This window comes from Phyllobates terribilis, unplaced genomic scaffold (genome assembly GCF_046119375.1).
Source record: "Phyllobates terribilis strain yellow unplaced genomic scaffold, ASM4611937v1 Scaffold_3__8_contigs__length_932513732, whole genome shotgun sequence".
Classification (NCBI taxonomy): domain Eukaryota; kingdom Metazoa; phylum Chordata; class Amphibia; order Anura; family Dendrobatidae; genus Phyllobates; species Phyllobates terribilis.
Window position 1 is genome coordinate 30,136,233 of NW_027362763.1, and position 16,446 is coordinate 30,152,678.

At 33.6% G+C, this 16,446-nt stretch overlaps 1 protein-coding gene across 2 annotated transcripts in view; it reads left to right on the forward strand.

The window, feature by feature from the left end:
• CIMIP2C (ciliary microtubule inner protein 2C) overlaps nt 1–16,049 on the forward strand; it is an 85,502-nt gene extending 69,453 nt beyond the window's left edge. For both annotated transcript variants that reach the window (XM_073672903.1, XM_073672902.1), the window contains 3 exons: nt 14,446–14,719; nt 15,077–15,189; nt 15,907–16,049. In XM_073672903.1, the coding sequence (XP_073529004.1) occupies nt 14,446–14,719; nt 15,077–15,189; nt 15,907–15,913 (394 nt within the window). In that variant the 3' untranslated portion in view covers nt 15,914–16,049. The remainder of the gene's footprint in view (nt 1–14,445; nt 14,720–15,076; nt 15,190–15,906) is intronic.
• The last annotated feature ends 397 nt before the right edge of the window (nt 16,050–16,446 follow it).

Below are 16,446 nucleotides of genomic sequence, written 5' to 3' on the forward strand. Positions count from 1 at the left end.
TACTATAATTCTGCCCCCTATGTACAAGAATATAACTACTATAATACTGCCCCCTATGTACAAGAATATAACTACTATAATACTGTCCCCTATGTACAAGAATATAACTACTATAATACTGCCCCTATGTACAAGAATATAACTACTATAATACTGCCCCTATGTACAGGAATATAACTACTATAATACTGCCCCTATGTACAAGAATATAACTACTATAATACTGCCTCTATGTACAAGAATATAACTACTATAATACTGCCCCCTATATACAAGAATATAACAACTATAATACTACCCCCTATGTACAAGAATATAACTACTATATTACTGCCCCTATGTACAAGAATATAACTACTATAATACTGCCCCCATGTACAAGAATATAACTACTATATTACTGCCCCTATGTACAAGAATATAACTACAATAATACTGCTCCTATGTACAAGAATATAAGTACTGTAATACTGCCCCCTATGTACAAGAATATAACTACTATAATACTGCCCCCTATGTACAAGAATATAACTACTATAATACTGCCTCCTATGTACAAGAATATATCTACTATAATACTGCCCCCTATGTACAAGAATATAACTACTATAATACTGTCCCCTATGAACAAGAATATAACTACTATAATACTGCCCCTATGTACAAGAATATAACTACTATAATACTGCCCCCTATGTACAAGAATATAACTACTATAATACTGCCCCTATGTACAGGAATATAAGTACTGTAATACTGCCCCCTATGTACAAGAATATAACTACTATAATACTGCCCCTATGTACAAGAATATAACTACTATAATTCTGCTCCCTATGTACAAGAATATAAGTACTGTAATACTGCCCACAATGTACAAGAATATAACTACTATAATACTGCTCCTCTGTACAAGAATATAACTACTATAATACTGCTCCTATGTACAAGAATATAACTACTATAATACTACCCCTATGTACAAGAATATAACTACTGTAATACTGCCCCCTATGTACAAGAATATAACTACTATAATACTGCCCCCTATATACAAAAATATAACTACTATAATACTGCCCCTATGTAGAAGAATATATCTACTATAATACTGCCCCTATGTAGAAGAATATAACTAGTATAATACTGCCCCTATGTACAAGAATATAACTACTATAATACTGCTCCTATGTACAAGAATATAACTACTATAATACTGCTCCCTATGTACAAGAATATAACTATTATAATACTGCCCCTATGTACAAGAATATAACTACTATAATACTGCCCCCTATGTACAAGAATATAACTACTGTAATACTGCTCCTATGTACAAGAATATAACTACTGTAATACTGCTCCTATGTACAAGAATATAACTACTATAATACTGCCCCCTATATACAAAAATATAACTACTATAATACTGCCCCTATGTACAAGAATATATCTACTATAATACTGCCCCTATGTACAAGAGTATAACTAGTATAATACTGCCCCTATGTACAAGAATATAGCTACTATAATACTGCCCCCTATGTACAAGAATATAACTACTATAATACTGCTCCTATGTAGAAGAATATAACTACAATAATACTGCTCCTATGTACAAGAATATAGCTACTATAATACTGCCCCCTATGTACAAGAATATAACTACTATAATACTGCCCCTATGTACAAGAATATATCTACTATAATACTGACCCTATGTACAAGAATATAACTAGTATAATACTGCCCCTATGTACAAGAATATAGCTACTATAATACTGCCCCCTATGTACAAGAATATAACTACTATAATACTGCTCCTATGTACAAGAATATAACTACTATAATACTGCTCCTATGTACAAGAATATAACTACTATAATACTGCCCCCTATGTACAAGAATATAACTACTATAATACTGCTCCTATGTACAAGAATATAACTACTATAATACTGCTCCTATGTACAAGAATATAGCTACTATAATACTGCCCCCTATGTACAAGAATATAACTACTATAATACTGCTCCTATGTACAAGAATATAACTACTATAATACTGCCCCTATGTACAAGAATATAACTACTACAATACTGCTCCTATGTACAAGAATATAACTACTATAATACTGCCCCTATGTACAAGAATATAAATACTATAATACTGCTCCTATGTACAAGAATATAACTACTATAATACTGCCCCTCTGTACAAGAATATAACTACTATAATACTGCCCCTATGTACAAGAATATAACTACTATAATACTGCCCCTATATACAAGAATATAACTACTATAATACTGCTCCTATGTACAGGAATATAACTACTATAATACTGCCCCCTATGTACAAGAATATAACTACTATAATACTGCCCCCTATGTACAAGAATATAACTACTATAATACTGCCCCCGATGTACAAGAATATAACTACTATAATACTGCCCCCTATGTACAAGAATATAACTACTATAATACTGCCCCCTGTGTACAAGAATATAACTACTATAATACTGCCCCTGTATAAGAATATAACTACTATAATACTGCTCCTATGTATAAGAATATAACTACTATAATACTGCCCCTATGTACAAGAATATAACTACTATAATACTGCCCCTGTATAAGAATATAACTACTATAATACTGCTCCTATGTACAAGAATATAACTACTATAATACTGCCCCTAAGTACAAGAATATAACTACTATAATACTGCCCCTATGTACAAGAATATAACTACTATAATACTGTCCCCTATGAACAAGAATATAACTACTATAATACTGCCCCTATGTACAAGAATATAACTACTATAATACTGCCCCCTATGTACAAGAATATAACTACTATAATACTGCCCCTATGTACAGGAATATAAGTACTGTAATACTGCCCCCTATGTACAAGAATATAACTACTATAATACTGCCCCTATGTACAAGAATATAACTACTATAATTCTGCTCCCTATGTACAAGAATATAAGTACTGTAATACTGCCCACAATGTACAAGAATATAACTACTATAATACTGCTCCTCTGTACAAGAATATAACTACTATAATACTGCTCCTATGTACAAGAATATAACTACTATAATACTACCCCTATGTACAAGAATATAACTACTGTAATACTGCCCCCTATGTACAAGAATATAACTACTATAATACTGCCCCCTATATACAAAAATATAACTACTATAATACTGCCCCTATGTAGAAGAATATATCTACTATAATACTGCCCCTATGTAGAAGAATATAACTAGTATAATACTGCCCCTATGTACAAGAATATAACTACTATAATACTGCTCCTATGTACAAGAATATAACTACTATAATACTGCTCCCTATGTACAAGAATATAACTATTATAATACTGCCCCTATGTACAAGAATATAACTACTATAATACTGCCCCCTATGTACAAGAATATAACTACTGTAATACTGCTCCTATGTACAAGAATATAACTACTGTAATACTGCTCCTATGTACAAGAATATAACTACTATAATACTGCCCCCTATATACAAAAATATAACTACTATAATACTGCCCCTATGTACAAGAATATATCTACTATAATACTGCCCCTATGTACAAGAGTATAACTAGTATAATACTGCCCCTATGTACAAGAATATAGCTACTATAATACTGCCCCCTATGTACAAGAATATAACTACTATAATACTGCTCCTATGTAGAAGAATATAACTACAATAATACTGCTCCTATGTACAAGAATATAGCTACTATAATACTGCCCCCTATGTACAAGAATATAACTACTATAATACTGCCCCTATGTACAAGAATATATCTACTATAATACTGACCCTATGTACAAGAATATAACTAGTATAATACTGCCCCTATGTACAAGAATATAGCTACTATAATACTGCCCCCTATGTACAAGAATATAACTACTATAATACTGCTCCTATGTACAAGAATATAACTACTATAATACTGCTCCTATGTACAAGAATATAACTACTATAATACTGCCCCCTATGTACAAGAATATAACTACTATAATACTGCTCCTATGTACAAGAATATAACTACTATAATACTGCTCCTATGTACAAGAATATAGCTACTATAATACTGCCCCCTATGTACAAGAATATAACTACTATAATACTGCTCCTATGTACAAGAATATAACTACTATAATAATGCCCCTATGTACAAGAATATAACTACTACAATACTGCTCCTATGTACAAGAATATAACTACTATAATACTGCCCCTATGTACAAGAATATAAATACTATAATACTGCTCCTATGTACAAGAATATAACTACTATAATACTGCCCCTCTGTACAAGAATATAACTACTATAATACTGCCCCTATGTACAAGAATATAACTACTATAATACTGCCCCTATATACAAGAATATAACTACTATAATACTGCTCCTATGTACAGGAATATAACTACTATAATACTGCCCCCTATGTACAAGAATATAACTACTATAATACTGCCCCCTATGTACAAGAATATAACTACTATAATACTGCCCCCTATGTACAAGAATATAACTACTATAATACTGCCCCCTATGTACAAGAATATAACTACTATAATACTGCCCCCTGTGTACAAGAATATAACTACTATAATACTGCCCCTGTATAAGAATATAACTACTATAATACTGCTCCTATGTATAAGAATATAACTACTATAATACTGCCCCTATGTACAAGAATATAACTACTATAATACTGCCCCTGTATAAGAATATAACTACTATAATACTGCTCCTATGTACAAGAATATAACTACTATAATACTGCCCCTAAGTACAAGAATATAACTACTATAATACTGCCCCCTATGTACAAGAATATAACTACTATAATACTGTCCCCTATGAACAAGAATATAACTACTATAATACTGCCCCTATGTACAAGAATATAACTACTATAATACTGCCCCCTATGTACAAGAATATAACTACTATAATACTGCCCCTATGTACAGGAATATAAGTACTGTAATACTGCCCCCTATGTACAAGAATATAACTACTATAATACTGCCCCTATGTACAAGAATATAACTACTATAATTCTGCTCCCTATGTACAAGAATATAAGTACTGTAATACTGCCCACAATGTACAAGAATATAACTACTATAATACTGCTCCTCTGTACAAGAATATAACTACTATAATACTGCTCCTATGTACAAGAATATAACTACTATAATACTACCCCTATGTACAAGAATATAACTACTGTAATACTGCCCCCTATGTACAAGAATATAACTACTATAATACTGCCCCCTATATACAAAAATATAACTACTATAATACTGCCCCTATGTAGAAGAATATATCTACTATAATACTGCCCCTATGTAGAAGAATATAACTAGTATAATACTGCCCCTATGTACAAGAATATAACTACTATAATACTGCTCCTATGTACAAGAATATAACTACTATAATACTGCTCCCTATGTACAAGAATATAACTATTATAATACTGCCCCTATGTACAAGAATATAACTACTATAATACTGCCCCCTATGTACAAGAATATAACTACTGTAATACTGCTCCTATGTACAAGAATATAACTACTGTAATACTGCTCCTATGTACAAGAATATAACTACTATAATACTGCCCCCTATATACAAAAATATAACTACTATAATACTGCCCCTATGTACAAGAATATATCTACTATAATACTGCCCCTATGTACAAGAGTATAACTAGTATAATACTGCCCCTATGTACAAGAATATAGCTACTATAATACTGCCCCCTATGTACAAGAATATAACTACTATAATACTGCTCCTATGTAGAAGAATATAACTACAATAATACTGCTCCTATGTACAAGAATATAGCTACTATAATACTGCCCCCTATGTACAAGAATATAACTACTATAATACTGCCCCTATGTACAAGAATATATCTACTATAATACTGACCCTATGTACAAGAATATAACTAGTATAATACTGCCCCTATGTACAAGAATATAGCTACTATAATACTGCCCCCTATGTACAAGAATATAACTACTATAATACTGCTCCTATGTACAAGAATATAACTACTATAATACTGCTCCTATGTACAAGAATATAACTACTATAATACTGCCCCCTATGTACAAGAATATAACTACTATAATACTGCTCCTATGTACAAGAATATAACTACTATAATACTGCTCCTATGTACAAGAATATAGCTACTATAATACTGCCCCCTATGTACAAGAATATAACTACTATAATACTGCTCCTATGTACAAGAATATAACTACTATAATACTGCCCCTATGTACAAGAATATAACTACTACAATACTGCTCCTATGTACAAGAATATAACTACTATAATACTGCCCCTATGTACAAGAATATAAATACTATAATACTGCTCCTATGTACAAGAATATAACTACTATAATACTGCCCCTATGTACAAGAATATAACTACTATAATACTGCCCCTATGTACAAGAATATAACTACTATAATACTGCCCCTATATACAAGAATATAACTACTATAATACTGCTCCTATGTACAGGAATATAACTACTATAATACTGCCCCCTATGTACAAGAATATAACTACTATAATACTGCCCCCTATGTACAAGAATATAACTACTATAATACTGCCCCCTATGTACAAGAATATAACTACTATAATACTGCCCCCTATGTACAAGAATATAACTACTATAATACTGCCCCCTGTGTACAAGAATATAACTACTATAATACTGCCCCTGTATAAGAATATAACTACTATAATACTGCTCCTATGTATAAGAATATAACTACTATAATACTGCCCCTATGTACAAGAATATAACTACTATAATACTGCCCCTGTATAAGAATATAACTACTATAATACTGCTCCTATGTACAAGAATATAACTACTATAATACTGCCCCTAAGTACAAGAATATAACTACTATAATACTGCTCCTATGTACAGGAATATAACTACTATAATACTGCCCCTAAGTACAAGAATATAACTACTATAATACTGCCCCTATGTACAAGAATATAACTACTATAATACTGCCCCTAAGTACAAGAATATAACTACTATAATACTGCCCCTATGTACAGGAATATAACTACTATAATACTGCCCCTATGTACAAGAATATAACTACTATAATACTGCCCCCTATGTACAAAAATATAACTACTATAATACTGCCCCCTATGTACAAGAATATAACTACTATAATACTGCCCCCTATGTACAAGAATATAACTACTATAATACTGCCCCCTATGTACAAGAATACAACTACTATAATACTGCTACTATGTACAAGAATATAACTACTATAATACTGCTCCTATGTACAAGAATATAACTACTATAATACTGCCCCCTATGTACAAGAATATAACTACTATAATACTGCTCCTATGTACAAGAATATATCTACTATAATACTGCCCCTATGTACAAGAATATATCTACTATAATACTGCTCCTATGTACAAGAATATAACTACTATAATACTGCTCCTATGTACAAGAATATAACTACTATAATACTACCCCCTATGTACAAGAATATAACTACTATAATACTGCCCCTATGTACAAGAATATAACTGCTATATATTACTGTTCTGTACTTTTGTTAGTCACAGTTAGGATTCCATAGTGCAGTAATTACATATTGATCTGATAATATCTGTAACTTTCTGTACTATTCTGAATCAACATGTGGATTGTAAATCTCTCCTCTCAGTACATTTCTGTCACTGCTTGTAATATATATGTATTTTGCATGTTAGCCCTCTTCACATGTACAGCACCCAATAATCAATAATGGACTAAAAATAAATAATAATAAACAGCAGAAACCAATTAGGTGCATTTCCATTGGTTTCTCAGACTGATTACTTGCAGCAATGAGGTGTAGACTGTGCCAATTATCAGTAATTAAATCCGTTATCTCCGTCTCAGGCTCATTAGCTCAGCGCTCCCATCTCTGCTTGATTGTCATTGAAATGGAAGAACCAAACCAGCTTCAGAAATCAGAAAATACCATTAACATTTCCCAATAAAGCGGATAAAGGTCAGCGACAGCCTGACTGCTGGGACCCCAAATCCTAAGTCCTTGGTAATAGGGAGTTAACGCTGACTTCTATGGACCTTGGCTACAAGTGTGTTTTGTACAATTATTGTATGATGTATATTCATGTACACTGCAGTAATATTATAGTAGTTATATTCTTGTACATAGGGGTAGTATTATAGTAGTTATATTCTTGTACATAGGAGCAGTATTATAGTAGTTATATTCTTGTATATAGGGGCAGTATTATAGTAGTTATATTCTTGTACATAGGGGGCAGTATTATAGTAGTTATATTCTTGTACATAGGGGCAGTATTATAGTAGTTATATTCTTGTACATAGGGGGCAGTATTATAGTAGTTATATTCTTGTACATAGGAGGCAGCATTATAGTAGTTATATTCTTGTATATAGGGGCAGTATTATAGTAGTTATATTCTTGTACATAGGAGCAGTATTATAGTAGTTATATTCTTGTACATAGGAGCAGTATTATAGTAGTTATATTCTTGTACATAGGAGCAGTATTATAGTAGTTATATTCTTGTACATAGGGGCAGTATTATAGTAGTTATATTCTTATACATAGGGGCAGTATTATAGTAGTTATATTCTTGTACATAGGGGCAGTATTATAGTAGTTATATTCTTGTACATAGCAGTATTATAGTAGTTATATTCTTGTACATAGGGGGCAGTATTATAGTAGTTATATTCTTGTATATAGGGGCAGTATTATAGTAGTTATATTCTTGTACATAGAGGCTGTATTATAGTAGTTATATTCTTGTACATAGGAACAGTATTATAGTAGTTATATTCTTGTACATAGGAGCAGTATTATAGTAGTTATATTCTTGTACATAGGGGGCAGTATTATAGTAGTTATATTCTTGTATATAGGGGCAGTATTATAGTAGTTATATTCTTGTACATAGTGGGCAGTATTATAGTAGTTATATTCTTGCACATAGGGGCAGTATTATAGTAGGTATATTCTTGTACATAGGGGGCAGTATTATAGTAGTTATATTCTTGTACATAGGAGCAGTATTATAGTAGTTATATTCTTGTACATAGGAGCAGTATTATAGTAGTTATATTCTTGTACATAGGGGGCAGTATTATAGTAGTTATATTCTTGTACATAGGGGGCAGTATTATAGTAGTTATATTCTTGAACATAGGGGGCAGTATTATAGTAGTTATATTCTTGTACATAGGGGGCAGTATTATAGTAGTTATATTCTTGCACATAGGGGCAGTATTATAGTAGTTATATTCTTGTACATAGGGGGCAGTATTATAGTTGTTATATTCTTGTACATAGGGGGCAGTATAATAGTAGTTATATTCTTGTACATAGGAGTAGTATTATAGTAGTTATATTCTTGTACATAGATGGCAGTATTATAGTAGTTATATTCTTGTACATAGGAGCAGTATTATAGTAGTTATATTCTTGTACATAGGGGACAGTATTATAGTAGTTATATTCTTGTACACAGGAGTAGTATTATAGTAGTTATATTCTTGTACATAGGGGGCAGTATTATAGTAGTTATATTCTTGTACATAGGAGTAGTATTATAGTAGTTATATTCTTGTACATAGGGGCAGTATTATAGTAGTTATATTCTTGTACATAGGAGTAGTATTATAGTAGTTATATTCTTGTACATAGGGGGCAGTATTATAGTAGTTATATTCTTGTACATAGGAGCAGTATTATAGTAGTTATATTCTTGTACATAGGAGGCAGTATTATAGTAGTTATATTCTTGTACATAGGGAGCAGTATTATAGTAGTTATATTCTTGTACATAGGGGCAGTATTATAGTAGTTATATTCTTGTACATAGGGTGCAGTATTATAGTAGTTATATTCTTGCACATATGAGTAGTATTATAGTAGTTATATTCTTGTACATAGGGGGCAGTATTATAGTAGTTATATTCTTGTACATAGGAGTAGTATTATAGTAGTTATATTCTTGTACATAGGGGGCAGTATTATAGTAGTTATATTCTTGTACATAGGGAGCAGTATTATAGTAGTTATATTCTTGTACATAGGGGCAGTATTATAGTAGTTATATTCTTGTACATAGGGGGCAGTATTATAGTAGTTATATTCTTGTACATAGGAGTAGTATTATAGTAGTTATATTCTTGTACATAGGGAGCAGTATTATAGTAGTTATATTCTTGTACATAGGAGTAGTATTATAGTAGTTATATTCTTGTACATAGGGGCAGTATTATAGTAGTTATATTCTTGTACATAGGAGCAGTATTATAGTAGTTATATTCTTATACATAGGGGCAGTATTATAGTAGTTATATTCTTGTACATAGGGGCAGTATTATAGTAGTTATATTCTTGTACATAGGGGCAGTATTATAGTAGTTATATTCTTGTACATAGGGGCAGTATTATAGTAGTTATATTCTTGTACATAGGAGCAGTATTATAGTAGTTATATTCTTGTACATAGGAGCAGTATTATAGTAGTTATATTCTTGTACTTAGGGGGCAGTATAATAGTAGTTATATTCTTGTACATAGGAGTAGTATTATAGTAGTTATATTCTTGTACATAGATGGCAGTATTATAGTAGTTATATTCTTGTACATAGGAGCAGTATTATAGTAGTTATATTCTTGTACATAGGGGACAGTATTATAGTAGTTATATTCTTGTACACAGGAGTAGTATTATAGTAGTTATATTCTTGTACATAGGGGGCAGTATTATAGTAGTTATATTCTTGTACATAGGAGTAGTATTATAGTAGTTATATTCTTGTACATAGGGGCAGTATTATAGTAGTTATATTCTTGTACATAGGAGTAGTATTATAGTAGTTATATTCTTGTACATAGGGGGCAGTATTATAGTAGTTATATTCTTGTACATAGGAGCAGTATTATAGTAGTTATATTCTTGTACATAGGAGGCAGTATTATAGTAGTTATATTCTTGTACATAGGGAGCAGTATTATAGTAGTTATATTCTTGTACATAGGGGCAGTATTATAGTAGTTATATTCTTGTACATAGGGGGCAGTATTATAGTAGTTATATTCTTGTACATATGAGTAGTATTATAGTAGTTATATTCTTGTACATAGGGGGCAGTATTATAGTAGTTATATTCTTGTACATAGGAGTAGTATTATAGTAGTTATATTCTTGTACATAGGGGGCAGTATTATAGTAGTTATATTTTTGTACATAGGGAGCAGTATTATAGTAGTTATATTCTTGTACATAGGGGCAGTATTATAGTAGTTATATTCTTGTACATAGGGGGCAGTATTATAGTAGTTATATTCTTGTACATAGGAGTAGTATTATAGTAGTTATATTCTTGTACATAGGGAGCAGTATTATAGTAGTTATATTCTTGTACATAGGAGTAGTATTATAGTAGTTATATTCTTGTACATAGGGGCAGTATTATAGTAGTTATATTCTTGTACATAGGAGCAGTATTATAGTAGTTATATTCTTATACATAGGGGCAGTATTATAGTAGTTATATTCTTGTACATAGGGGCAGTATTATAGTAGTTATATTCTTGTACATAGGGGCAGTATTATAGTAGTTATATTCTTGTACATAGGGGCAGTATTATAGTAGTTATATTCTTGTACATAGGAGCAGTATTATAGTAGTTATATTCTTGTACATAGGAGCAGTATTATAGTAGTTATATTCTTGTACTTAGGGGGCAGTATTATAGCAGTTATATTCTTGTACATAGGAGCAGTATTATAGTAGTTATATTCTTGTACATAGGAGCAGTATTATAGTAGTTATATTCTTGTACATAGAGGGCAGTATTATAGTAGTTATATTCTTGTACATAGGGGGCAGTATTATAGTAGTTATATTCTTGTACATAGGGAGCAGTATTATAGTAGTTATATTCTTGTACATAGCAGTATTATAGTAGTTATATTCCTGTACATAGGGGCAGTATTATAGTAGTTATATTCTTGTACATAGGAGCAGTATTATAGTAGTTATATTCTTGTACTTAGGGGGCAGTATTATAGCAGTTATATTCTTGTACATAGGAGCAGTATTATAGTAGTTATATTCTTGTACATAGGAGCAGTATTATAGTAGTTATATTCTTGTACATAGGGGCAGTATTATAGTAGTTATATTCTTGTACATAGCAGTATTATAGTAGTTATATTCCTGTACATAGGGGCAGTATTATAGTAGTTATATTCTTGTACATAGGAGCAGTATTATAGTAGTTATATTCTTGTACTTAGGGGGCAGTATTATAGCAGTTATATTCTTGTACATAGGAGCAGTATTATAGTAGTTATATTCTTGTACATAGGAGCAGTATTATAGTAGTTATATTCTTGTACATAGGGGCAGTATTATAGTAGTTATATTCTTGTACATAGGAGCAGTATTATAGTAGTTATATTCTTGTACATAGAGGGCAGTATTATAGTAGTTATATTCTTGTACATAGGGGGCAGTATTATAGTAGTTATATTCTTGTACATAGGGAGCAGTATTATAGTAGTTATATTCTTGTACATAGCAGTATTATAGTAGTTATATTCCTGTACATAGGGGCAGTATTATAGTAGTTATATTCTTGTACATAGGAGCAGTATTATAGTAGTTATATTCTTGTACTTAGGGGGCAGTATTATAGCAGTTATATTCTTGTACATAGGAGCAGTATTATAGTAGTTATATTCTTGTACATAGGAGCAGTATTATAGTAGTTATATTCTTGTACATAGGGGCAGTATTATAGTAGTTATATTCTTGTACATAGGAGCAGTATTATAGTAGTTATATTCTTGTACATAGAGGGCAGTATTATAGTAGTTATATTCTTGTACATAGGGGGCAGTATTATAGTAGTTATATTCTTGTACATAGGGAGCAGTATTATAGTAGTTATATTCTTGTACATAGCAGTATTATAGTAGTTATATTCCTGTACATAGGGGCAGTATTATAGTAGTTATATTCTTGTACATAGGAGCAGTATTATAGTAGTTATATTCCTGTACATAGGAGCAGTATTATAGTAGTTATATTCTTGTACATAGGAGCAATATTATAGTAGTTATATTCTTGTACATATGGGGCAGTATTATAGTAGTTATATTCTTGTACATAGGGGCAGTATTACAGTAGTTATATTCTTGTACATAGAGGGCAGTATTATAGTAGTTATATTCTTGTACATAGGAGCAGTATTATAGTAGTTATATTCTTGTACATAGGAGCAGTATTATAGTAGTTATATTCTTGTACATAGGGGCAGTATTATAGTAGTTATATTCTTGTACATAGGTGCAGTATTATAGTAGTTATATTCCTGTACATAGGGGCAGTATTATAGTAGTTATATTCTTGTACATAGCAGTATTATAGTAGTTATATTCCTGTACATAGGGGCAGTATTATAGTAGTTATATTCTTGTACATAGCAGTATTATAGTAGTTATATTCTTGTACATAGGGGCAGTATTATAGTAGTTATATTCTTGTACATAGGAGCAATATTATAGTAGTTATATTCTTGTACATATGGGGCAGTATTATAGTAGTTATATTCTTGTACATAGGGGCAGTATTACAGTAGTTATATTCTTGTACATAGAGGGCAGTATTATAGTAGTTATATTCTTGTACATAGGAGCAGTATTATAGTAGTTATATTCTTGTACATAGGAGCAGTATTATAGTAGTTATATTCTTGTACATAGGAGCAGTATTATAGTAGTTATATTCTTGTACATAGGAGCAGTATTATAGTAGTTATATTCTTGTACATAGGAGCAGTATTATAGTAGTTATATTCTTGTACATAGGGGCAGTATTATAGTAGTTATATTCTTGTACATAGGAGCAGTATTATAGTAGTTATATTCTTGTACATAGGAGCAGTATTATAGTAGTTATATTCTTGTACATAGGAGCAGTATTATAGTAGTTATATTCTTGTACATAGGGGCAGTATTATTGTAGTTATATTCTTGTACATAGGAGCAGTATTATAGTAGTTATATTCTTGTACATAGGGGCAGTATTATAGTAGTTATATTCTTGTACATAGGGGTAGCGTCTCTCGTTGTGGAGAGTGACATGCCAGGCCTGACATGTCAGTAGTGATTTCTTCTGTGTTGTATGAAGCTGTTGGGGTTTCTGGATATATGATTTTTTTACATGGAGGGTCCTCAGTAATTCGCTCGCTCTCATATCTGTGTTTTCTGCTGCACAGGTATCGTGGCCACGTCCCTACAGAAGCCTTCACTTATGGGGACACCTACGGTAATACCACAGCGCGATGCTTTCAGGATTTCCGCTCCGCGGCGCTCAGCACCGGTCAGAGTCCGTACTATCGGGGAGGGCAGTTTCCAACAAGTTTCTCTAATGACCCTGCTCTGGTGATCGCTAATCGCTCCCGAGGTTGGGACAGATTTCTACATAGTCCGACCTGGTCCCGATTCAACGTAGATCATGACCGCGCACAAGAGCTGGAGTTGTTCATGAAGGTTGGTGACATTTATTTACTATATATGATATATACATAGTAAATCATGATGGAGACCTCCCAGGGTCCCGTGAAGAGCAGCGGAGACCAATTTCATGCACTTGGAGGGAGGGAGGTGCTGTGTGGGGCTTCTGGTTGAGTTCTTTTGTAACAGCGCACCGTGTGGTCAGAAACAGTATTGCAAGAAGTCTGAATAATGCAAGCTCTTCGATCTGATGCCGGTTGTGGGTTCAATACAGGCAAGCTCAGCTTCAGGACAATCCTTAAAAGTGGAAAGATCCTCTAAGTATCCCAAAATCATTACAGTGAGACCCAGGGATACAGAAGCTGCAACATCTGAAGTTACTTGTCGTTTTAGAGCGCGCAGCAACACCGGGATCACTACAGGGACAAAACCGGCACCGTCCACCAGGTGCCACACTTCACCCTGCCCGTCCAGAATGAGGAAAGCTACCCGCTGCCCCAGCAAATGTGAGTATCAAGAACGGCCACATTACACTACAAGTCTTTTAGGCCGCGTTCACACCTTGTATTCGTAGGCAGTTTTGTTTCCGCTTTCTTGAAGTCGTTGCAAAACTGCAGCGTTTTTTTTTTGTTGTTGCAACGCTGGAAGAGTTCAGCTCACAGAGGATCGTCCATTGGAGCAAACTGCCGCTGTGTGAACAGGTCTATAAAGGTTTTCATCATCTGAATGTAAATCTCCACAGCTGCAGGGTTGTCGCATTGCACCTCCTGACCCCTCATAGGCTAAGATTGCTGCTCAGTCCTTCCCTCGTGCTTTACACTGCAGCTCTGCTTCCAAGCTGTGGTTCTGTTCCTTTCTTTTCTCTTGAAGAAATGGGCAGGTAAGCGCTTCTGCCTTCTCCGCAGGATGGTGGAAAGCAGCAGCAGCAGCACGGCGGGTGGGGTTCACATACTTATAGCCTGTAGGACATGGCTATAAGTATGTGAACCCTTCAGAGGTAGAATAAGTTTCTCCCTTGCTGTAATAATGATGGTATAACTCCACCTCCCTTCCGTCCTTGGGGCGGCGGGTGACGTTGTGATCTCCGCCGCCGTACAGCGGGTATCTGCAGGTCTCTGAACTTCCGTTAGTCTGAACATTCCTATAATCCATCGTCTGTACGAGCATTGGAGGTTTGCGGTTATCTAACACATTGATGTTTTGCCTTCTTTTTCCATTTCTAGGCTTTGACCGTCATGGACGTCAATAAAAAGAGGATCCTTAACCCGACCCGACCTAGAAGAACTGAACGTCTATGGGGGTCCTCTGTGCATTGTACCCCATTATCTCTGCTCCATAACCTGAATTAAAGGATGCGTTCCTGACACCTGCCGTGTTTTTCTAATCCGGTACAACCCAATGGTGGCAAACGATGACCTTGTCTGAGGTTGATCTTAGTGTCTTAAAAGTGAAGAAGCAACATCCAGGGTGTGGAGGGCGAGGGTAGATTAGGGGGACCTCCTACCATGAGGCTTCGCTCGGTGAGGTGGGCTCCACACCACCATTACCGAGGATGGTACCCCTTTTCCAGGTACCTCAATGTCTGTAAACGATGGTGCGGCCCTGGGGGGGTCACATTGTCCTTCTGCACTGTGGGGCGGTGGGCACACAGTGGGGTCCTAGGATGGGGGGGCTTCATCTGCACATTGTGAATGGCTCTTGTGAATGTGCTCAATATGATCGGTCCAATTCCGCTGTCCAACTTGCAAACCACCCCAAGGGTC